Source organism: Pundamilia nyererei, unplaced genomic scaffold (genome assembly GCF_000239375.1).
Source record: "Pundamilia nyererei isolate P.nyererei 1_Seehausen unplaced genomic scaffold, PunNye1.0 scaffold00069, whole genome shotgun sequence".
In the NCBI taxonomy this organism is placed as follows: domain Eukaryota; kingdom Metazoa; phylum Chordata; class Actinopteri; order Cichliformes; family Cichlidae; genus Pundamilia; species Pundamilia nyererei.
The window spans coordinates 1,251,508-1,275,496 of record NW_005187470.1 but is presented as its reverse complement, the minus strand read 5'-3'; the positions used below and the strand labels follow the sequence as shown (position 1 = coordinate 1,275,496).

The 23,989-nt window shown below is 38.2% G+C and overlaps 1 protein-coding gene across 2 annotated transcripts; it reads right to left on the bottom strand.

Moving 5' to 3' along the window:
* Positions 1 to 7: 7 nt before the first annotated feature.
* polr3a (polymerase (RNA) III (DNA directed) polypeptide A) lies at positions 8 to 23,738 on the bottom strand. 2 transcript variants are annotated; one of them, XM_005736422.1, is made up of 32 exons: positions 23,525 to 23,738; positions 22,556 to 22,691; positions 21,849 to 21,986; positions 21,386 to 21,557; positions 21,131 to 21,285; positions 20,641 to 20,880; positions 20,326 to 20,488; positions 20,020 to 20,156; positions 19,815 to 19,918; positions 19,091 to 19,232; positions 18,416 to 18,556; positions 18,224 to 18,293; positions 17,855 to 17,982; positions 17,639 to 17,777; positions 17,005 to 17,169; positions 16,657 to 16,829; positions 14,083 to 14,194; positions 12,736 to 12,854; positions 12,214 to 12,351; positions 11,481 to 11,651; positions 8,954 to 9,067; positions 6,931 to 6,966; positions 6,524 to 6,610; positions 6,358 to 6,440; positions 5,444 to 5,614; positions 4,924 to 5,017; positions 4,669 to 4,761; positions 3,857 to 4,021; positions 2,684 to 2,848; positions 983 to 1,114; positions 759 to 891; positions 8 to 674 (listed from the first exon to the last, which is right to left on the bottom strand). In XM_005736422.1, the coding sequence occupies exons 1-32, from the start codon at positions 23,566 to 23,568 to the stop codon at positions 526 to 528; spliced, it is 4,209 nt and encodes a 1,402-aa protein (XP_005736479.1). In that variant the 5' UTR covers positions 23,569 to 23,738; the 3' UTR covers positions 8 to 525. The 2 variants fall into 2 exon arrangements, with proteins under 2 accessions (XP_005736479.1, XP_005736480.1); XM_005736423.1 differs by lacking the exon at positions 6,931 to 6,966.
* Between the last annotated feature and the right edge of the window lie 251 nt (positions 23,739 to 23,989).

Here is a 23,989-nt window from a genome sequence, read left to right as displayed (position 1 = left end):
TCTCTTGAACTGAATGTTGAAGAAAAAATAAACCCAATAAAAATGTCAAACAACCAAATATGAGCTTTGCGATGTGGGAGAAGCTGCAACGCTAAGATGCAAGCAGTTCATATATTATGCAAAACTAAGTACCAGCACAGAAGAAATCCATTCTGTTTCATAATTAAGAGGTAATCTTTCTCATGTTAGCGAGACACCTGTTTATAACAATGTTTTTCACAGTGTGATCAGTGCAGGAACACAAGATTATGACCTTAAAGTGTTTACATTTTTGCTTTTTTTGCTGTTACCCAAAATTTAACTTAAATAAGTAATTCTACCTGGAGCGCTGCTAGCCTTTTAAAATGAAATTCAGTCTTCTCACAGTTTATCAACCAACAAAAATACACAATCCCATTTTCTGTTAAATCCCCAAACAGAAAATGATGTGACACATTGGCAGGCACTTCTGTACTAGTTGAAGATAATATTTGTCAGCTATGAAAAAAAACCCTTTAAATATCCCTGCTGTTTTGTCCTTTGATGCTATGTGATCAAAGATAAATGGAAGTCTGGATTGTCAAAGAGGAGAGGCCTTTTGACTGGAGAGGGATCTCTGTCAGCCTTGTGAAGCAGTTTAAATAGTCCTGTTCCAATATTCATTGGAATCCCCATGATGATACACTCAGACACACCTGAAACAGGAACACAGGGGGATGTTAACAGGCCAGTCAAGCCACGAAGATCAATTTCATTATGCAGATGAAACAGCAGCTTACCACAAACTGAGTCCTTCTGTCCAAAATAGGCAGCATCAAAGAGATGATCGGCTGTCTTCTCAAAAGAAGCCAGCATGAGGACACTCTCCTTCATTTTTGCTAAACCAAACCTGGTGATTCCCAGGATCTCACCCTTAAAGGATAGAAGATGGTTACATTAGTTCCCCTACAAGGAGATGAAAGGATATTAATTCATGTAATGTATGTAGATCAGCGGTTCTTACCTTATAGGACATGAGATCTGCAAGAAGCATGACGTGACGTCGGTCAATGCTCATTCCGTGGTTCACCATGGTGTACTGAATCTCGTTTATGATTGTGGATCTAGCAGCCTCAATGCCCAAGGTCTTCTCGACCTATCAAGTGCACAGAAAAGCTTGTTTAAAAAACAAACACATTTTAAAAAGCCCTGATGCAGACTCCCCACAGCCAATTGAAAGTGTTCTCAGTTCCTTCAGCTGGCATAATTTATGCGATTGTTTTCCTTCTTTCTTTCTTTTTTTTTTAATTTTTTTTTTACAGTTGACATTTTAAAACGTGTCCGTTACTTCATGCACTTTGAGCCAACAGGTTCATCAAAGAAATTCATTTATTTATTTTAAACGCACAAGAGTGGATGTATTAGAAAACTTAGTGCTCCATTTGAGTGATGAAATATCAAAAACTGCCAGCCTACAAGGACGGCTGAATACTGAGTGTAGCAGCAGCAACAACTTCCAGCTCTCTTAGAGTCCTTTTGTCTCACAGCCTGTGTGTCATGGACCAGGCTTTGTGTTGTTAGATAAAAGCATTAATGCAAAGTAGTGAGAGCTGATCTAGGCTGAAACACTTTTAAACTAGCTTTGCTACGGTATTCTTAATTAATTTATTAATTTATTTATTTAACTTGTATCATATAACAAGAAAACTTGATGAGCCTCTAACACATATTTCTACTCATTTCTAACCACACGATAACACTTAGGGACAATATTAGACACAAATATGATGACAATTTAATTAAAAGTGAATGAAAAACTGTGCAAATGTTTTTGCCCATCAATGACAGCAAAAAAGTTAATGCTTCAGTTGTGCAGTTTTTTTCTTCTTAAATCTTCAGCTTGGATTTTCAGAGTGATCCTACTCTCATCATGGGAATGAATAGCCTGTAAATTTTGGGCTTCTAATAATTTTTTTCACTTGCTATTTTTCCAGGGTAAATAAGTGTTCAAGACACATCTTTAATAACTTTAAAAACAAAAGGAATTGGGCACACAAACACCCATTTCTGAGCATTTAACCATTCCAACAACAAGAAAATCAAAGAGTGCTGTAACAGCTGACAGGTGGCAGCTAATCCTGGTGGCATAATGGTTGGGTCTGTAATTTCTAAACTGTGCTTAAACGTAGGGTCTGTGCAGAAAACCAACCAATTTCAATCAACTCTACCAATTCTCCCAAGAGTGGGCAGATATTCAGCCAAAATTGTGGTCAAGATGCAATTTGCTAAAGCCATCGGCTCAGATAGTAGAGCAGATCAGCTACTGATTGGAAGGTTGGCGCTTCGATCCTTGGCTTTCCCAGTCTGCATGACAAATATCCTTGGGCAAGATACTAACCCCAAGTTGCCCCCTGATGTGTTCATTGGAGTGTGAATGTTCATTAGTTTGCACTTTAGAAGTGCTTGTATGAGCTGGTGTGAATGAGGCATGTTGTATAGAGCGCTTTGAGTACTCCAGGAGAGTAGAAAAGCGCTATTTAAGAATCGGTCCATTTTACAAGCCTGTGTATATATTTGAGCCTGTATGTATACTTTTGAGCCTCCTGTGTGCATAAAAGAAAATTCACCATAAAACCTCTGCACCCCATTCTTCTTTTTTTATATCAATAAAAATGTATGATGTACAAACATTTGACACTGGGGGGGGGGGAAAAAAGACTCATACCTCATAAGTATTGTTTGAAGTGGTCCTACTTCCGTTCACGCCATGTGTCGCCATAACCGCTCTCAGGTTGTCCCCCTCCACCAGGAGTTTGTACTTACTCTTTCTGCTCTGTTCGTCAATATGAATGACAGCTCGGGCAACCTCCGGTATCCCTTGAACCACCACCTTTCAAATGAGTAAGTGCAAACAGTTAAGACAAGAAAATACACAGGACTCCATGTTATCCCTGCTTTGAGTGCACTTTAAGCATTAAACAGTTCAGAACATGTACTGAAAAGTATTTTCTGTCATACATTCACAGTGACATATTAAATCTTTACCAAAATAATAACAGCCAAAAAATTCAATTATATATATATATTTTTTAAACCGAGGAGTTTATTGAGCCTTCAGGTAAAAACAAACAAAGAAACAAAACAACACAATAACAACATCAACAATAAAGTTAAATGCATATATTGTTTTTATGGGTCAATTTATTTCTCAAAAACATAATGGGGGGTCACAGTTAGAGTTAATAAATAATCACACTGATGATGTAGGGGCCTCAAAAACCCAAGACATGATATGAAATACGATACACTTTATGTTAAAGGTTTAATATGGTTATCACTTTCACAGCAGCCTTCCCCACCTGCTGCTCAGACCATCTGTTTACAAGGGTAAGATAATGATAAGAAAGTCAGCTCAAAGGGAAGGAGGAAGGCAGAGAAAATAAAGTTGATTTTTGCTCTTAAATAAAGGATGAACTAAAGGTTTCCACCAAGGCCAAGAACACAATAAATATACTTTAATGGAGTAACGCTGCATGACTTAGTGCTTAAACCAGAGTGAAAGAATAAAAGTAAAGCAGTGAAAATGAGCACAACAGGTCCACTGTAAAACACTCTTAAATATTTTATTGAACAGAGCAATTAAACTAAAAGGCAATTCAGTGTCATTTATAAAGCCCAGTATCACAAAGGAACAAATTTGCCATCCAGTGTTCAGCTGCTCCACATCCATACAGTATTCTCAGACATCGGCAGAAATCACAGTGCAGCATCTGTGCTTTCTAAACATGAATTTTCCATAGGTAAGAAGCCCTGACCGGCCTTGACCTTGAATTCAATTTGCACACAGAAAGCATGTGTGCACAAAAGAAAACAACTATTGCACACGTGACATTCTCACCTTGGGAAGTTCTGCTTTTAGTGACTGCAGCACATAGTACATGGAGCTTTTGCTGTTCTCTCGAGGAGACACGCACACCACCGCCTCCCCGTGTACAGCGATGTCTGCCGGTTTGACTCGCAGTTTAGACATGCAGATGGAGTAACGCACCGTTTCTGCATTTACCTGAGAAGAGACGAGAAATCAAAGGCACAGCTTGTTTTCTTTTCCACGCCGCACAAAACGCACTTCTCTTTCACCTGCAGGCACTCATGAGTCAGAGCACTGTGCTGTAGCTGCTACTGTTAAAGAAATGCAGTGTTATCATATTTTAGTAGGTAGAGAAAACAAAGAATTCAGTGTTCCAATGGTTTAAGCTATGCAGACTTATCTGTAACTGCACATAAAGCAAAAAGTGAGAGTATAAAAACATATGTTTTGATTTTCCCTTATTCTAAAGCAGTTCAACCAAAACCCCAACATGTACTGAAAATATGCAGGATGAATTACATCCTGAAATCAACCTTGAAGGTATAAAAATGAACATTATTTCTTCTTCAAATATAATTGAGAAGCTAAAAATAGTAGAAATGAGGACACAACGAAGTCTAAGCAGCGCTGGACAGTCCGTTTTAACATTATCCCCGAGTTCCCAGGCCTCATACGTACTTTTACAAGCACAACGGTATCCCAGCTTACATAAAATGACAATTAAAACTATAGATTAACATCCCAGGTGCACTAATTCAGGACTGATTTAGATGTGTGAAAGGAGGGGGAAGTGCCTGAGATGTTCACACAAAGTGGGAGTAAAAGTAATAAAGCTGTGGTACCTCCAGTCGCAGCAGTCTTATTCTCTCCAGTGACAGCTTCACCAAGATGAAACAGTCATCTGGAAGGAAAACCTCTTCTATGTACTCAGAAATCTGTAAAGGACAAAATGAGAACCTACCTTATTACAGCTGTGTACAGCTTGTTCTTTTTTTTTAAAACAACACCTCTACTTGAACCATTGACATCCCTTAGTAATGATTCCAAAGCTTTGATTTGTAAATAAAAGGGAGGGAAATCTGATTGGTTCAGGTTACCTCTCCTAGAAGAGTCTTCTCAATTCTCCCCTTCACCAGCCTGGCAAAGTCAGCATCATCTTCCACATCCAAATGAGCCGTGATTATAGGAGTGCTGAGTGGATTTTCAATAGATAATTCAAAACAAATTAGGGATGTATTCACTACTGTGACACAAAACACCATGGGCAAGCATAGCTTACTCTGCTAACTGCTCTAATTCTGTGTGTAAGCCATGGATTGAAGCAAGTGATCAAATATATTCTCACAATAAAAGTGGAATGGGCAGCTTTAGAGCTGCAAAATCCAGCACTGGCGTCTGACAGTAAATGTCAAACAGAAGAATTGCTTCCATTCAGGAAGGCGGAGGTCTTGAAATCGTTCTTACTCCATCTTGCAGCAGTAATTTTCAGCGATGTTACAAAGACATCAAGACAAAGCCCATGGCCAACTTTGAATTGTGAGGTATATTTGTCTTTTTGTCCTTGGCACAAATGACAGAGGGAATATAATGAGACATCTCTATAATTGAATATCATACCTGATGTTCTTGGAGGCGTTGATGATTTCTTTGATGCGAGGCACTCCTAGAGTGATATTCATTGATGCAACACCGGCAAAGTGAAAGGTTTTTAGTGTCATTTGAGTACCCGGCTCTCCAATGCTCTGGGCACAAAGGGCCCCAACTGCTGATCCTGGCTCCATCTGAGCTCTATCGAGAAACGAAAAGAAAAAAAAAAAATATATATATATATATTACAAGACAGAGTCTCTAAGCTGAATCAGCTTTCAACAAACTGACAAGTAAAATTGGAGTTGCATTTAAACTAATGTCATTTTAGCAGCTCTCAGAAAAGATGAATGATCATTTGGGAAACAAAGTCAACCACTTAAAAAAATAAAACGAAATCTTAACCCCAGGCTGACTCTAAAAACAGAAATCACAAAAAACATGGTTAACACAGCACGCTATTTCAAGCTCCAGCAGAGTTTAGCGCAGTGCTGTCAAAGGAACAATGATGGCCAGTCACTCTGCACGGTTTCTGATGGCATAAAGCCTTCTGACTTTTTCTCTAGTACAACCATTATAGTTTGGTTTTGAGTGAATTTTTCTGGCACCTCCACATCCTTACCAAACTTTCAATAAACCTTTCAGTACACTTCTAAGTGTTTGTTGCATTGCCTTTTCATTTTCTTAAAATAGATGAGTTGTTCATTCCTCCCCAGCTTCAACTACTTTAAAGCTTTTTGAAGCACAATCAGAATTGATTACAAATTTCCTCTCAATTGTTCTCTATATTTTGGGCTGCGTATGTAGTAACAGGGACTTTTTTATGATTAAAAACCAAAGATCAACCATTTTTGGCTCTGTGGTTACCTAATGGAAGGATGGACGGACAGATGGAGCTGAGAAACAAAAATAACAAGCCTCAAACTTGGATATGAGTCTTGTACCTCATGTATTTGTCTCTGCAGGTTTCAAGAAACTTCTCCAGCTGGGTAGGAGTTACACGATCCAGCTGATAAAGAACCTTTGGCTGTAAATACAAGACAGAAAGAATACCAATTAGTTTTCAAATGCTGTGAGGCTGAAGTTTGTTAAGCCTTGCGTGACACCTACCTCACTAGTCCCATTGTCATTGATGCCGTACTTGTCTCTAGTCTTCTTGATCCTTTCTGAAATGCTCTTAATGAATTTCTTTATCTCCTAAAGTAGAGAGGAGAGAATAAATTCCACCTCCAAACTCAAACATATCCTCAACAACAAATGCTGCTGTCATGCAGCTGTTACAAATCACAAACTGTTAAGGAGTGGAGAACTCAAGCGCCCAGTACAACACACTGACAAGTCTTTTTTTTAAACATCAGCAACACTTTAAAATGAGCAATCAGATGTTGGAAAATCAGTACAGAACAACATCAGGCGCTGTTTTATTATACAACAGCTTCAGCAGGATTATTCCATTAATGATTTCCAATTCTCACTGACACGCCATTCAAAATTCACCGCATGCTTGATAACTGTACCTCCAGGTACTTCTCTGCGCCTGTGTCAGTTAATTCCTTCATAAAAGGGAAAAAGAGTCATGTTTGTTACCATCAGAAAACCCATTAACTGCATGCAGCTGGCTTTGGGTTTGGATGACAGCATGTCTCTGTATTTGATTAAAAATTATTATTATTCATTTGTGCTTCTCTTTTTAGTTGTAATACTGTCAAAGGATTCGCAGAGTAAATCAGATTCTTAAATTAATGATAGGTGACTAATACATGGCCCCGAAAATAAACTGAAGTTTCATCAATAAAATGTATTATCGACAATAATCATGCATTTTAAACGGCAAAACTTTTCAAATTGTCAAACTGCTTCAATAATTTAAACACTCACTATTATAATTGTTGTTATCCACAATCATTTGTCCTAATACCAAATCCTATAATGACTTCTTTATGGTTCAATCCCACTAAAAATACATTGATTTTTTTTGCACAGAAGGCCGTAATAAATCAATAAAGAATAAAACAAGACTCACAAATAGGGCTGTTCGATATAATGATATATATTGGATGACGATATAAAAACGTCTATCGTTTCATTTTACGCTATCGTTTGTTTCGTGGTGTCACAAAATAAACTGTTTACGGCAATATTTTTTCTCCGTTTTGATGGTCACTGTAGTGGCTATATTCATTTATTAAAGTTCTCTCTTTCTCTTATATTTAATATAACCACACTATTGACGGACAAGCGCCTGTTTTTATGCGTTATGGTTAGCAACAACGACGGTAACACCATCGCATGTCCGCTTGTTTCTGTTCCACATAAACCTTTCACTATAAAGCTCAAGATCCTGTGGAGACTTTTCAAAATAAACTAAATCACGTGAAAGAGCAGATTATTTACGGATGAGAAGTAAAAAAAGAGCCGCCAGGTGCTAAAAAAATTAACCTTAGACTCAAACGTTAGAACAGGCTTTTCCCCGCAGCACGCCGTGTAATAAATACTCACAAAGAAAACGGCGGCCGTTACAACTTATGTCTAAAAATGTATCGTTTCATGCATCGGTTAAGGCTCCCTCTCACTTCCAACAGTGAATGATTTAATAATTGATCAACATATTGATTCATTTTGTCTTATAGGGTTACACCTGGCTGCAGAACGAGGAACAGAGCAGTTTAAATGATTTGGCACGCCTGACTCATTCCAACCGTCCGACTCCTCTAAGCACAGACTACAAAGGACATGTATTATCAGTCTTCCTTTTCAACCATAGATCTGATGTGTGCTACATTTTACTAAAAAAAAAAGATAAAAGAACAAAGACCAAACAAAACAAAAATAAATAAATAAAAACATACTCTTAGCCTCTCATACCCTAAATAAAAAACAGTTTGTTGTTGCTTATTTTGAATTTTTATCTCAGTGTATTTGATATTGTGGCCTCTAAGCGTTGTGCTATATCATATTAATCCACCATAATACCAGCATAAATTCTTATGTTTATTCATTTAAAACTGTCATATCACGATATTAGTGCTATAGCAAGGCCATTTGCCTAGTGCACAACCTCAGGCGTGTCTGCAAATAACAGTTATGTGTCAGCCTCTGATAATAACTTGGTACCTAAAAAGGGAGCTTCTTCAAGAAACTCCAACTAAGCATAATACTTAACCTGTTCTCGCTAAAGGTGGAAACAATTTTGTTCCATCACCTGACGAAAAACACAGACTACAAGCTAGTGATATGTTACCCAAATAACTAAATCAGGTGGTGCAAAAGCCAAGGATGGATGGAGGTTACTGCTGCAGTTACATGGCAGAAAAGTGGTAAGTAGTCATGATTTACAATTCCCAAGAAAAACACTACCTAGCTACTTTAGTGCTTATTTTAACTTCTAATATAACCACTGAGCTTACTGTGAATCAGTTTCAATTGAAACTCTATTCATAATAAGCTACGCTATAATAAGCATAATAAGCTATGCCATAATTTCCTAATTAAAAAAAAAATCTATAAAACATTGTTAACCAAATACTGTGATGGGTTTACCTCCAAGAAGCTGTCTCTACAGCATAAGAAGTCAGCTCTTTTCATGATAGCGTCTGCAGTGAGGACCAGCTCGTTTTGACTCAATGCAGGCTCATCTGGACACGTGTAGACCGCCTGGGAGGAACAGAGAAGATCAGAAGCACTCACTCACAGTTCAGCTGTAAATAGCTCATGATGGTTGATGTTAATAGCAGCTGAAAATGCTTCAAAGTGAACATGAAGAAAATGTACTATATACTTTCTGTCCCAGTTTAAGGGTCAGTGCTTTGAGCATATAATATGTAAAAGACAGCCACTCTAATTATTTTTTCATATTAATTCAAGCTCCTTTAAAAATTTGTCTACAGGCTGCACAGCCCTTGGCAATGAGCGGATCAAATCAGAACACCTTTCCAGTAACAGATTCATATTAAATGTATTAAACTCATTAAATTATCGTAATTATTTTAAACATTACTGACAAAAAGCTGTATTTGTTCTCTGCTGGTTATCCTAGTTAAAATACCTAGTTTAAGAGATATGGAGCCTCTAATGCTGCAAGCTTGTGATTTCTATTTGGATCTTAGAATGTGATTTCAGAAAAACAACAACGCTTTTAACCTCAATGACAAGCAGCAGATTGTGTACACATGAGACATGACCTGACGGTGAATAGAGCGATTAATTGTTAATCCTACAGGTCAGTTCAAAGATTCTCTGCCCGCTAAACTGCCTCCCACAGAATAAACTGATTTGAGTCATTTTAAACACTTACAAGGTCAGAAATGATGAAAAATGTTAGTAAGAAATTAGTTGGCTGCAATTTCAACTATTCAGCTGTTTTTTGCCTCTCCAGCTCAAAAGCAGACTGTTTACAGTAGCAGGAAAAGAAAACAGCAACATTTTAATATTCAAATAGTTTCAGTACTGCTGAACAAAACCAGTACTCCAAACCATAAACTGTGCCTTTTTTAATTAAACTATGTTTGTTTTTTAATCACAGCTTTTTTGTGTGTATATTTGACAAAGTACACATTAAAGATGGACGTAGCCAATGTACATCCACTGCTTTGTGGAATCATTTTAAAGTCTAAGAGTTTACACTATGGCCGACATTACGTTGGGCTCTTGTACCCTGGAGTTGCCATGTTTAGTGGGTGGAGTCTCAGCTAATCCGCTGAATTCAAGTGGTCAGTTGAGCCTTTAGTTTGTGTAACACCCAATTGCCCACAAGGTGGTAACAAATTACCTGCACAGTCAAGGTTTGGAGAGCAGAGATCAGACTAGTGCCATTTGACCACAGCTCATCTGTTACCTTTACATAGTTTGCGCTTTATCTCAGTGCAAGATGTTTTTTCATTACTTGAAGGACTTTGATGAACATTTTCGGTCATAGTATTTGGGTTTGCATTTCACTTTTGTCTGTAGAGTAGCCTATAACATCAAAGTACCTGGCTTTTTAAACAGATAACTCGTAATTAGTAAGATGTTTTTCTGTCGTAACCTGTGGGTGCATTACTGCCACCTTCTGGAATTAGTAACACATCATACCAGTCACCAGGTCCAAGAAGGAGTTGCAGAAACCATTAGATTTTTCAGAAACTTCATGTCTGCTTTAATATTAAAATATCATGGTCATTGCTACAATAAAGTAATGATATTAACACTGACAGCTGCAGGAAGGAACAAGCAACTGTTTTTAAAAGTTTAAACAGTTGAAGAGTCAAAGTAATCTTTATCAAGTTGAATACAATGAATAGAAAAGGCTGATTCTAAATGGATGATGTCCTTTACGCAACCCTAGAAAATGTACTTTTAAGCTAAAATAATGACTGTGGGGGGGCTGAAAGTTGTCAAATGTACTATGTCTACATTATTGACTACAATAAAACAATAAAGGTCCTAAAAAGTTGATTCTGTTCGTCTGGACGTAGCGTCTTTGGTAGGAGAAACATTTCGTTACTCATCTAAAGAACATGGGATGAAATGTAAAGATGAACAGAATCAACTTTTTGGGATTTCCTTAACTGGGCATGAGCATGTGTCAAGGCAAAACAATTACATAAATCACATCACTGCTTATATAAACGCATGAAATCATCAGCACATATCAGACAGAGATTCTAAAGGCCGGGACGTGCTTACGCCTTTTTTACCCCATTAATTCCTGCACTTTATTTTTTAGCTTTACCATCAGCTAGGAAGATAAATGAGAAGGACTCTTGTTTATCCAGAGTAAGTGGCTTCTCACGGCTTTTTCATCTTAAAATTACTCCTTGAAATAAACCAACTGAAATAAGGAGATCTTTTAAAAGGCAAACTATAACTATAAACAATTTATGAAAGTTCAACTATATGAAAATGGCCGACAAATATTCAATTAAAATGTGACTGCAACAGAAACAAAGAGTAAGGGTTATTTTAAGGCTGAAGAAATTAACTTCTACTCTGGTTCGCACATGTTTTAGTGCATTTGGTGTGTTTCATACTAAAAATGAGTAAGACTAGAAACACTGCTTGTCAAGCTGTCAATTTCTGATTAACTCACCCGAATGTTGTCCAGGACTCTCTTAAACTCCAGTGGCTCATCCTTCCCCTCCATTGCAGCGGGGTCCAGGCCATCACCACCATAAATGAACTGGATGATGTCGCCTGTTGAACTGCGTACTGTGAGGTCATACTGTGAGCACAAATCCTCCAGAGACTTCACCAGACGCCTCTATTAAAATACAGAGAAACGACACAAAATAATAATGACACTGACGCATGCGATGGAACTGCAAATTGCATCAACACTGCACTATGAGTGTGTAACCACAGTCTGCGTAAAGGAATAAGAAACCCTAATTAGCTATGATGAAAGTGCTCCAGATATGATTATATAATAATATTACATACTATGAAATCTTAATTTTTAATGTGCAAAGTTAGACTGATTTAAAAAATTAATTAAATTATGGGAATGAGGCTTTTTTAACACGACGTACTGCAAGGAGAATGTGGGATGACATTTTTCCTTTTTTCACAATTTTATATGATCTCATGGATTAATAAATAAAACACTGAAACAGGCAATATTACTTTGTGCAATAGAAAATTTGCTGGGGGGGGAAAAAAAAAGAAAAGAAAAAAAATCAATAAAAACTTCAAATGTAACACGCAAAAAAAATGCTAGCATCCTGGGGACAAAGTAAAGACCTGCAGCGATTCAGTGTCAGCAGTAGTCGTCAGAAGTGAACTGTGTGAAAAGGCTCAAAAGAAATGGGTCCAAAAAGCTTTACCTGCATGTACCCAGTCTCTGCAGTTTTCACCGCAGTGTCCACCAGACCCTCTCGACCAGCCATGGTGTGGAAGAAGAACTCTGTGGGTGTCAAACCGGAATAGAAGCTGTCGGCCACAAACCCTTTAGCAGCAGGCAGCTGTAGAGAAATCATCAGTGAGCTATTAATAGAGCTTTGAGTACTCTAAGAAACTGTTATCCAGTTGCACTGTTATTTTCTCAGAAAAAAAAAAAGACTAAACATAATGAGACTAGAATTGATGAAAGCTTTTGGAGTATTGGATGCAGGGGTAGCACAATGAAATAATACTACGAAATAATCAAAGTGTGTCAGAGCCTTGGATGCAACACATCAGGTCTACAGTCAAACACCAAAGTTTGTAGCATATAATCTCCAGTTACAAGAACAAGCCTCAACAATTAACTGATTAATAAGTCACAAAAAACAGATCCAGAACTACAACATGAGTGGCACTTAAGGAATACATAGTAACACAATTACAACAAATAAATAAGGTCTTACTTTTGAGTGTTTTTCAAAGTGAGGCAGGGAGCGATTCTCAAACCCATTAGGTACCCGAGAGCCGCTTATGGCCTGCTGGCCCACACAGGCAATCATCTGAGATATATTAATGAAGGATCCTGCGTTACACAGCGGGGACAGATGAAAAAGTGAGACACACTAAACAATTTAGCACTTAACAGGTTGGCAAGCCCTAAAAAAATCTATCAACTAGAAACACTGTAGTTTAACGGTCTCTTTATTAACAGCTTATCAAGCCTACTGAGTTTTGTCATGCAAACAAGAAATATAGCAATCTTACATCCACCTGTTCACATGGTGACGCAGGGCCTAGTTCATGAACAGTGTTATAAAATGTTAAATGTAACTAATGCTACTAAAGTTAGTTCAAACATTAAAGATTAGGGCTGTAACTGTGCTGTGACAGGGCTGTAACACACTTTATTTGAAGACAGTGTGTCATTATTTCCATGGCTGTGTCTGCAATACCCAATATATTGGACTTTGTTTGAAATCATATAGTAAGAAAAGAAAAACCAAAACACTCAACTAGAGCCAGCGGTGGACAAAAGTGTCCTTGAGCCTCGTATTTGTGCTCAATGCGAGCTTCACTTTGTGATTTTTTGTAGCCGATTTGTGAAGAGAGAACACTCGCAGATTCTGGCTGTGCAGTGAGGCCAATTAAAACTGTCATTTAAAATGCAGTGTCTGTTAGCATATCACACATCTAATAAAACTCCTGTGTCTGCCCACCTTTCAACGCCATCCTCGCTAGAATGTTGTAGCTAACGGACAACACTGCCAGCATATTCCTGGATTTTATGGTGTATAAGTATGTTAACATAAATTGTCTTCTGACAGTAACAATCAGGCTCAGAGTGCATATGAATGGAGGAAATTTTACTTCTTTATTGCCTTTGAGTTAAGATTATGTTTTCTTGTTCTGGCAGCAATGATTATGAATTTTCAATCATAATATACACATAACTGTATAACTTCTATAATAGCTTTTTATCCTTTGAGTCCTTGAGTGTCGTTGTAAGCCTGTTAGTGCTAATAAGCCTGACAAAAATGTGACTGTTGTGGTATTATCTGATTATGTAACCAGGCTCTTTTGGTTCCTGTCTTACAGTTTTTCTGTCAAGTCCTTCACTGTTTACCATTACAAAGAGCTAAAAAAAACATCCGTCCATGTAAATATTGTATTGACAACAAGAAGAAGCCACTTTGTGTCTCAGAGCTCTTCAAAATATTTTTTTCCAGCTGCACGTAGACACGGCAACACCTTCATCGACCATTTATATGAAGATTTTACGATTTGTTTTGTTTGCTTTCCAGTTAGCTTACCTTTGGACCCGCAGAGAGCCATAATTAGAGGGCTGTTGCTCTTGTCCAGCTCCCTTAGACAGGCACTACCAGCTCGGTCTCTGATGACAGACAGCTCTTTCAAGATGAGAGCCTTTTAACAAACACACACAAAATGATCTTGAAAGATGGCACACCAACATCTATACTTTTTTGTTCTTCTCTTATACACAAAATACAAATTTTATATCACACTTCCTTTTCTTCAATACCTTAAATAAAATCTTGTGAAACTTTCTGAGCCTATAAATATGAACAGAACAAATCACAGCATTCAACATTACTTTTTAATCTTCCACAGACAAACTGGATGATTTCGTGCTGTACTCTCCAAAAACTAGCCCAGCCCAAACACATTGCTCTTTCTCAGCCTATGAAAACCCCGATGATTGGACGGATCATCGTTGGAAATGGCCCCTCTGCGATATGGCGACTATCGGTCAGTGAAGATCTTATTTAAGGTCAGTTGTTGCCAATGTGCAGCCTACCGTCAAGTCGATTTCAGAGCTTGAACAATTTTGGAAGTATTTGTGCCTTTTATTGAACAAAAGGTGCAGACAAACAGGAAATATTGGAAAGACAAGAGATACAGAAATTAGATCGTAAAAAGTCAATTTGTTGAGAAACTGAAGAAAAGTTTTGGGTTTTACTGGCAGCGCTTGTAATTAATAACATGCGAGAAAATAATGAAATCACCACATCTGGATGATGTTCATTCAGCTTTCTTCTCAGGTTTTTAGCTAATAAATAACAGATATGACAAAAAATGACATTGGTTTAATAACCTCAAACAACTTATAATTTAGATATATCAATTAATGGTGTGTTAATTTCCAATCAAGCAGAGGAAGAAAAAAGGAATAGGGAGTCATAAAAAAACAAAAGACATCAGATCAGGTACTTTGTTGCTCCTCCCTGGGCTTTTATAATGACCTTAACCGTTTGAGTTAAGGCCTTAAACTGATTCCAACTTTCTTGAACACAAGCAGTCAGTTCAAGGTTTGCAGGATGGAGCCTTGTCATGGACTCGTTTTTTTGTTTTTGGTAGTTTCCACATCAGCTGGATTGAGAGCCAGACTGCTTGTTCGGGGTTCGATTCCCCTGAACAGCTACCCTGAGGTACCCCTGAGCAAGGTACCGTCCCTACACACTGCTCCCCGGGCGCCCAATGGCTGCCCACTGCTTCACTGAGTGAATGGGTTAAATGCAGAGAGCGATTTTCCCCACGGGGACCAATAAAGTACACTTTCTTTCTTCTTCTTTCTTCTTTCTTGTTCGCCATGTCACTCTGTTAATTTGCCAGTGCGGAAGAAAAACTTCAATACTCTTTGTTCCTTGGCAACATGAATTGCACTGAAAATAGCATCTTTGTCACCAAACCTACTTTCTATCTATTATCCATCAGTTGAATGAGAGAAGACTAATTTTTCTGTGTGCATCTGGGCCTTTACTACTGAGGTAATGATTGCCATCCTCTTTGGTCTGTTTCCTGTAATGTAAACCCATAACATAAATGAATTGAACAATTTGCTTCTTTTCTTTGCACACCCACAGACCACTTTGTTAGTTACATCTGTCCAGCTTCTCATTAATGTAAATGTCTAATTAGCCAATCATATGGCAGGAATGTGATGCATTTAGGCATGTAGAAATGGTCAAGATGATCTGCTGAAGCTGATGGAGAAGAAAAGCAATTTAAAACATCCAGTGAGCTCCAGTTCTCTAGCTGAAAATGACTCTGTCGGGACAGAGGATGGCCAGGCTGCTTCAAGCTAATAGGAAGGCAAAATAAACTTTACATTACAACCAATGAAGGCAGAACAGCATCTCTGAATGCACGAACCTTGAACCAGATTGACTATAGCTGCAGGGGACAACACCAGGTGCCACTCATGTCAGCTAAGAACATGAAACTGAGCCTACCGTTCACACAAATGAAGGTCTACTTCCAACAGCACATGCTCGCTTTTGGAAGATGGAGTTAAAGACTTATTATTATGCTAACAGAAGTCTTCATTCTCAGACTGCAGGCTTACTGGTGGCTCCTAGAGTTTCTAAAAGCAGAGTGGCAGGCAGACCCTTCTGCTGTGGATAAATCTCTAGGTTCAGGAGACACATACCCTCTCTACTTTTAAGATTAGGACTCAAAACTTTCCTTTTTTGATAAAGCTTATACTTAAAGCTGGATCAGGTGAACCTGAACCATCCGTCGATTACACTGCTATCAGCCCAAACTGCTGCTGCCGAGCATTTCTTCTTCACTGAACTCTTTTCACTCCCCAGGTGTTTACACACCACTGCAGCATGTGACAAAATGTTTGTTTTGTCCCATCTCCCTTAGCTCTTATGTTTCTTTACCTTGCCATATAAAGTGCCTTGAGCCAGCTGTTGTTGTAATTCGACACTATATAAATAAACCTGGATTGAATAGAACTGAATGACTCACAACTGGTGTGGTGTTCAAGAAGTAGTGGGAGGGTATCAATTAAATGAAAAAGCTTTCGTCTCGTGCGGTGATGAAATGTTTCAGCAATGATGCAGATTGTCCATGCCTACCTCCAGGGTTTCTTCTGCTGTGCAGCCTGGCTGCTGCTGCAACTTGCCCGTGTCCAAAGCTTCGATGTATTCGTCACACTTCTTGTAGCCATCATCCAACAGGTCCTGCTTAGCCTTCAGCAGACCCTGGCCTGGTGTAACATCCCCGATTCCAATAGAGAAACCCCTGTTTGCTGAAAGTTGAGGTTAAAAAGATAATTCTGCATTACTCCAGGCTAACCCTTCCGTGTAATCGTTTATTGTTCTTAAAGGGTTTTGAATTTTCTAATATAAACCAAGACACTAGAAGATATCTTGGCATATATCAGACCTAAGAAATAAGTAATAAATTCCTTGTAGACCACCTACAGAGATACACAGGAGCAAGTCTTGCCAAGCGAGACATGGCGTTGGCAGCCTCCAGCTGTCCCCAGTCCCTCAGCAGGATGTAGAAAATGTTATTCTTCGAGCCAGATCCCAAGGTGCTCTTATCCATGCTACCACACATCAGCTCACTGTTGTGAATCACCACAACTGGGGATATGACAAGAATAGGACAAACAGCGATGCTATTAAATCCAGAATAGAAACACCAGGTGAATAAAACATCGCACCCTGTTCGCCTCGAGACACCTGACACCTATCTGACAGGACATTCTCAAACCTCAAAGGAATTTCAGGAACATGATTACTGCTTCTTGTTTTTGCTACATTTTCTGGAATCACACTAAAATTTGATGAACTCTCCTAGCGACGGGCAGTTACTCAATTTTATTTTTTGCTCATATGTTACTGCTCATACAGGCTTCATTAAGTGTTTCTAGGTAGTTGCTGACAAACAAATGTAATCCATTAAATGTATTTAATTTCAATCACAATCAAACTTTAAAGCCTCCTCCTGAAACTTCATCGCTATAAAGACGTGTTTGTAATGTGAGATGTAGTCAGACAAAAGCTTTACACTTGGTTTCATTCGGTGGACGTCTTTACTTAAGAAACTCACACGAATCATTGTGACAAAGGTCCTCTCCCTTGCCGCAGTACTGTTTGCCCTTGGTGCGTAGGTTGGCATTGACTGGACATTCCTTACTTGGCTTCAGGATTAGGCTGAAGATTTGCTTTCCTGTCCACAGAGCCATGGGCTGACAGACACAGAATAGATTATTAGTGCTGGGTCACAAATATAGACTTATGTAACCAGCTCAGCAGTGTGGAGTACCTTTATTATGGCCGGGCGAGGGAGAGAGATCCTAACTCTTTCATCTTTACCCACAAGGATTGACGCTACTATTTGGCAGGCTTTTGATCTGTCAAAGAAGGTGTCCTTCAGCGTCAAGAGGTAAGCACCTAGGCAGCACAAACACATTTTAATTCACGGGAAATTAAAAAACAGGTGCCTTTCAAATATTGCAAAGCTGCACACCCATCTGGTAGAGAATGGATTTTTTTTTTAAATACCTCCCGATTTTTTAACTATTTTCTTAATATTTCCATACATTATACATCTATGTATGATGCTTTTGAGAACCGGGACACTCGTATCATACAAAAACATCTACAGTTGGCTACCACACATCACTGCACTGACCTGTCAGGAAGTCCTGAATAGCAGCAATCAGGGGTTCGCCATTTCTTGGAGTGACAAGATTAGCTTTGGTCTGAAAGAAAAGATAATGAGTTGTCTAACTGCAGTTTCCTGTAGACAGCTTTTCACGTGTTCAAAAACCACATCTGTCTGTGTGCAGTTTGTTTAAACACCATGTAGTATAATGACACATACCCCCATGAGGATAAGAGCCTCAGCTTTAGCTTCTTCAGTTTGAGGTAGATGGAGATTCATTTCGTCCCCGTCAAAGTCAGCGTTGTATGGCGTGCACACACACTCGTTAAACCGAAATGTCCTGTGAGGTTTGACCCTGGCCTGTGTGTTAGTTTGAAAAGTGCCAAAAACTATGTCATTCAAAAGGATCCAACTAAAATATTTCTCATTAGTCAAGATTTTTTTTAAAGTAGAGAGAAAGCTAAAATGCGAACCATGTTCAGGAACCATGTTTTCAGTATGTAACAGGTAATTATTAAATTTTAAAAAGTGCAAATAGATTATTTTGACGGCAACTGTATTCTACTTTAAACATTTCTAGATGTGCGTGCATTGACTTGACTTAGCACTGGGTTTAAAAGAACCTTTGCAAGTAAAAAGTAAGAAATAACGTCAAGTAAACTATACGCAAAACTACGATCTTTGCGGATAAAACACGAGGAGTCCTAAAACCTAGTTAAGATGTTTTGTGTGTGTTTGCACACCAGCAAATGAAATGTATGAAACCTTTTCAATCTTGTTTTCTTTATCATTTTCATTAGAAAAACAATACGTTAATAATTCTCTGTGTGGCTGTGAAAATTATGGTTACAATACCAGTTTAACAAGTATTTAGGGCAAAAAAACCCATCTTACAATGTGAGCCATGATGCTGAGTTTGTGCAGAGAAGGCTGTCGATTGAAGAGGACGATGTCTCCATCTATTAGGTGCCTTTCCACCAAATCACCAATCCTCAGTTCCTGGGCAATCTTTTCACGGTTTCCATATTTTAAAAACCTGACAAACAAAAAACAGTAGATAAAAAAGATTAATTAATTTAAAAAAACTAAACAAAAAAAGGGAAATAAAAGGAAATTCAACAACAATTCACAAGAAAACCTCTCAGCTGCAGTCATTAAATGAAAGTTTTCTACTCAGATTACATTTATGCCTCAGTTCTTCAAAGGATATGATAACAAAGTTTGGAAGATACAGATCTTGAATTCTGACAAGCAGCTTGTCAGCCGAAACTTTACATGCAGGATCTGCTCTTTCTAGTTAAACAGCCCACAGGCAGCGATACTGAAACACTTTGCTCCTTTTTCAGACATTCTCACATCATATCAAGTTTTAATCACATGGTCATAAATTAGATTATTATTGTTTTTCCATTTTGTCAGTGTATAAACATTTGGGAAGTGGTACTTTTAAACCATTTAAATTCCATGTCTGCCCACTAAAGATTATCATCACATAAAATAAATAGAATAATGAACTTGAGCTGTATAGACTAATAAAAAGAAAGGATATTTTAAATATTAAAGCAGAGAGAATACAACAGAGTATGGTGTAAAATAAATACAAAGTCCTAAGCCTCACCTTTTTATCTGAGTGTGTCTGTTCTGTATGAAGTTGGCTCCAGGGTGAACATCAGGACCATTACGGACCAGTTTCCTCATTAGCTCCAGATTGGCTTTGTTTACCTTGAGATAAGCCAAATTCAGATACAGTATTACACTCACAAGGATTAAAATCAAAAATGGGTATTTAGTGTTATTTCTGCTAATCATGGGAGAAGATTTACCCTCTCTGGGTATGTCAGGATTTTGGCCACATGCACCGGGACAGCCACCTCATCAATCCTCAGGTTTGGGTCTGGAGAAATGACAGTTCTGCCAGAGAAGTCCACTCTTTTGCCAGAGAGGTTTCCTCTGAATCGACCTGAGTCGCCATTAGAGTAGACAAATCAGTCATTTAGATACTTAAACTCTTCATTTGTCAGTGTGATGTACAAGCAACATAAAAGCAAACATCATGCCAAGTGCCAAAAAAATTAAAAAAATTTAATTTAATGTTGCTAAATTAGCCAAATTTTTATTACACACTATACCTTGCTTTCCCTTGAGCCTCTGCACAAAGCCCCTAGTCCACTTTTTAGGTGCCATATTGAGGGGGATACCAGAAAGTTCACTATTAATGTAAAGGGCACACTGCAGCTGGAGGAAGTCCCAGTCCTCCATGATCATCTGGGTTTTTGCTCCTGTCATACGATGCTGCAAGAGAAGAGTTTGTTAAGTGGGACATCTCCAATTAAACAATACATTTGATAACTCTATTACAGACAGACTTTTTATTTTTAAAGGATTGATGATTTGAAGATGAATCTTAATTGCCCCTGCTGTTAACCTGTACAGTTGAAAGATACCTTTTTAATGACATCGTTAAGGAAGATTATCTCTGTTAGCTTCATAGTGAGGTCGTCTTCATTGGTGCCAGACTTGAGGTCGCTGACAACAGACGGTCGGATGCAAAGAGGAGGCACAAGGAGACGGGTGATGATAAGGTCTGCGGGTTTCCCTGCTTCGGGGTTCATCAGCAGCAGAGGGATGTCCTCTTCAGAAATCCTCCTGAACAGGTTCAGCACCACCAGAGGATTCAGGTTTTCCTGAAAAGGGAATTAGAAATGAGTTCAAAGAATACATTGATTTTTCTAAAACATAAATACATAGAAAGAAATTTTAAAAATCCCTTACATCTAAAATAATTGCTTTTAATATTTTTCTAAATTATCCATAAACCATACAGTGACTGTAAGCCACAGCCATGTCGATATATTAGGTCTACTTTTTGGTCCTTTTTTAAAATAAGACCCATGTGTTGCCATATGACGAAATTAGTAGTAAAAAAAACTTCACCTGTGCTCTGGTCAGCAGTGGCTCAACCAGTTTGTTGTGTTCAATGGCAATATCAAAGGACTGCAAGAAATCTGACACAAAAGCATCCACCACTTTCTTGGTCGTCTTATACTTCTCATGGATGATCTTAAGTAGGCCACACTTTTTGACTGGTCCTAAAGAGTAAACACACACACACACACACATTGATTTAGCAATCAAGTCAGGGTGGCTTTTAAAAAGAACCAGTTATGAAATGGAAAGGTCTCTTCTCACCATTGAAAGCAGAACAATTTAGACAGACTGTCCTTTTGCGGCATTTATCAGAGATTTTCTTCTTCAGCCCACGTTTCTGGAGGTAGGCCAGGTTAGGCCGTTTCAAGTAATCCATGAACTGCAGCTTCTCTTCTTTCGTCAGCATTATCCTTGAACATGTCTTACAAATCATCTGGATACACAACCCATCAGAAAGAGGGGACTGAATTATCGTTTCTCACAAGTCTAAAATTATGAAATGCATTGCATATCATTTCACCTTTAACATTTGGCAATACAACAAATGATAACTCAAGAAATAAAGAATCTCTTTATTTCTCGCCTATTTATGGCACTCTAGTGACACCTAAAGGAGAAATACTATTTTAAAATGTGCCTTGCCATTCCTTAAACATGTACTCTTGGAACAATGAAAGGTTTGTAAGATATTTTAGTCACTACAACAAGAAAACACTGGATTTACCTGTAAGATTCCTATTGTGGCTTTGAAATAACCAACATGAAAACAGGGCAGCTCAAGATCCAGGTAGCCATAATGTCCTAAACAATCAGCCAGATTCTTCCCACATGTCAGGCACGGTCTGTCTTTCTCACTGGTGCCCTGCAGAAAGCGCGAGATCGGAGAAATAAGGCTGAAATATGAGGATTAACTCAATGGGTAATTCAAGACTGTTTTTGATGTACCAATGCAAATCTACCAAACCCCCATATAAGAGCTCAGTGGTGTAAAAATCAAGCATGTGGACTTCCCCACTGTGACAACCCCCTGTGAATAAAGGAGCAGCCAAAAGAAGCTTTAGTGTGCAAATGTTAAAATATTTGAAGTTAAATGTTTAAATATGTCATAATAAAGAGTGAAAGCTCTTAAAACAATACCATTATGTTCTTATTTATTCATAAAGTAACTTTCCTTTATTTAATTTTAGAAAAGTAGAGACAAACTATATAAATACAAGTGTATACACACGTGTACACAAAGAAAATGTCTCTCTCATATGCATGCCTTTATACCACAGCCTCCATTAAGCCTTGAGCCTAAATCTCAAAATGTATATTTAAAAAAGTATATCTTATAACTATATCTTATGCCCTGTATTTCTGTATTTATGCATTTCTCAGGTGTTTTCTTGAGTCATTGCAAACAGAAGTAAAAAGTCTTCCATGTCATACCATACGGTGGTCCAACACTCCATAGGCCAGTGGAGTGTGTTTGGTGTCCTGGCTGTAGAGATTTTTACTGACCACCTGGATGTGGGCCTGCTGCCGCATCTGCTCAGCAGATTTCATGCCGAAGCAGATGTGGCTTCTGTAAACAATGGCATAAAATAAAGCAAAAACAAATGAAAGAGTTTAATACCTCCAGTTAGTAACAAAAGGAAACATAAGCAGGACTGCTTGAGCTCTGGTCCAGCTTTGGTCAGAAGTTTATAACCAATGTCATAGTCATAGTAATCTTGAACTTTAAATGATTTCTTTGAACTGTTCTTTTTCCAGGTCATAATGATTATACAGGACGCATCTTTAATGGATTTAAAGGTAGGCCTCCTCCTTTATTACTCCATCCATTTTGTACATTGTCAAAAAGTGGATGAAACTAGTAGCAAAAAGTTCTAGAACATGATGCTGCCATTATTATGCTTGACAGCTGGTACCATGTTCGTAGGTTTGAAAGCCTCACCTGTCCTTATCCAAACACACCTCTTGTCATTCGAATCAAACTTTTCTCCTTAAAGTATTTGGCTCGTTCGTGGCCATGACACGGCCATGTTCTGATCACAGCTGTATTGTTGTTGGAACCACTTTTTCTAGCATATCACAGGCAAAGCTTACAAGAAAACCTATAAAATCCCATCTTGAACTTACTGAACTATTGGGTGACGCATGCTTACAGGGTGACACTAGCGTTTACGTGACACTTAGTTGCCAATATGCAGATTCAATGAAGCATATTTACTCATTAATCACACTTTTTAAATGCGTCCATAGAGGCTTTCAACTCTATTCCACAATTACGTTATGTAAGTACGACTAAATTATCCGGCAATTCAGAACTATTCTTATATTAACTACCTAAACAACTTGTGTGGATAACCGGCGAGCTAACCAGGCTAACAGGAGTCCTCTCTCGGTCATACTCACATTTTTTTGGCCACATCTGTCTCTCTGAACTGCTCCTTCACCATTTTGGCTGCTTCTACTACATTAATAATATTACACGAAAGTAAATTGTTATGTTGTCCTCATTGCAGGATGCTAAGCTACAGAAATAGCCAGCATATTGTAATGTTGTGAATATGCTAGCAGTCAGCAGCATGCAATGTGTTGATAGCATGCATGGGAGCCACCGTGCAGTGCTGCCTTCAGGGTCTATTTGAAATTTAACAACACGAACTCTGATTGTTTTAGCCCTTACAGATTTAAAAAAACAAAACTATAGGAAACTTACAAAAATATGCTTTCACCGAATATTACTGGATATATTTAATTGTTTAAATATATAGACATAAAAATCCACTTTTTTCTTTCTAAGCTTCTTAGAATATAGACATAAAAATACGCATAGTATCTCCTTCTTAAAGAAATGTGGCGATCATATGCTGAGTT

Excerpts from the sequence above, each read along its gene's own strand:
- polr3a (XM_005736422.1), bottom strand. The coding sequence starts at position 23,568 with ATGGTGAAGGAGCAGTTCAGAGAGACAGATGTGGCCAAAAAAAT. Across the intron at positions 14,195-16,656 it reads CAGCAGAAGAAACCCTGGAG|GCTCTCATCTTGAAAGAGCT; the intron begins GTAGGCATGGAC and ends GTTTGTTAAAAG. Across the intron at positions 12,855-14,082 it reads GGCTCTCTGCGGGTCCAAAG|GATCCTTCATTAATATATCT; the intron begins GTAAGCTAACTG and ends TGTGTAACGCAG.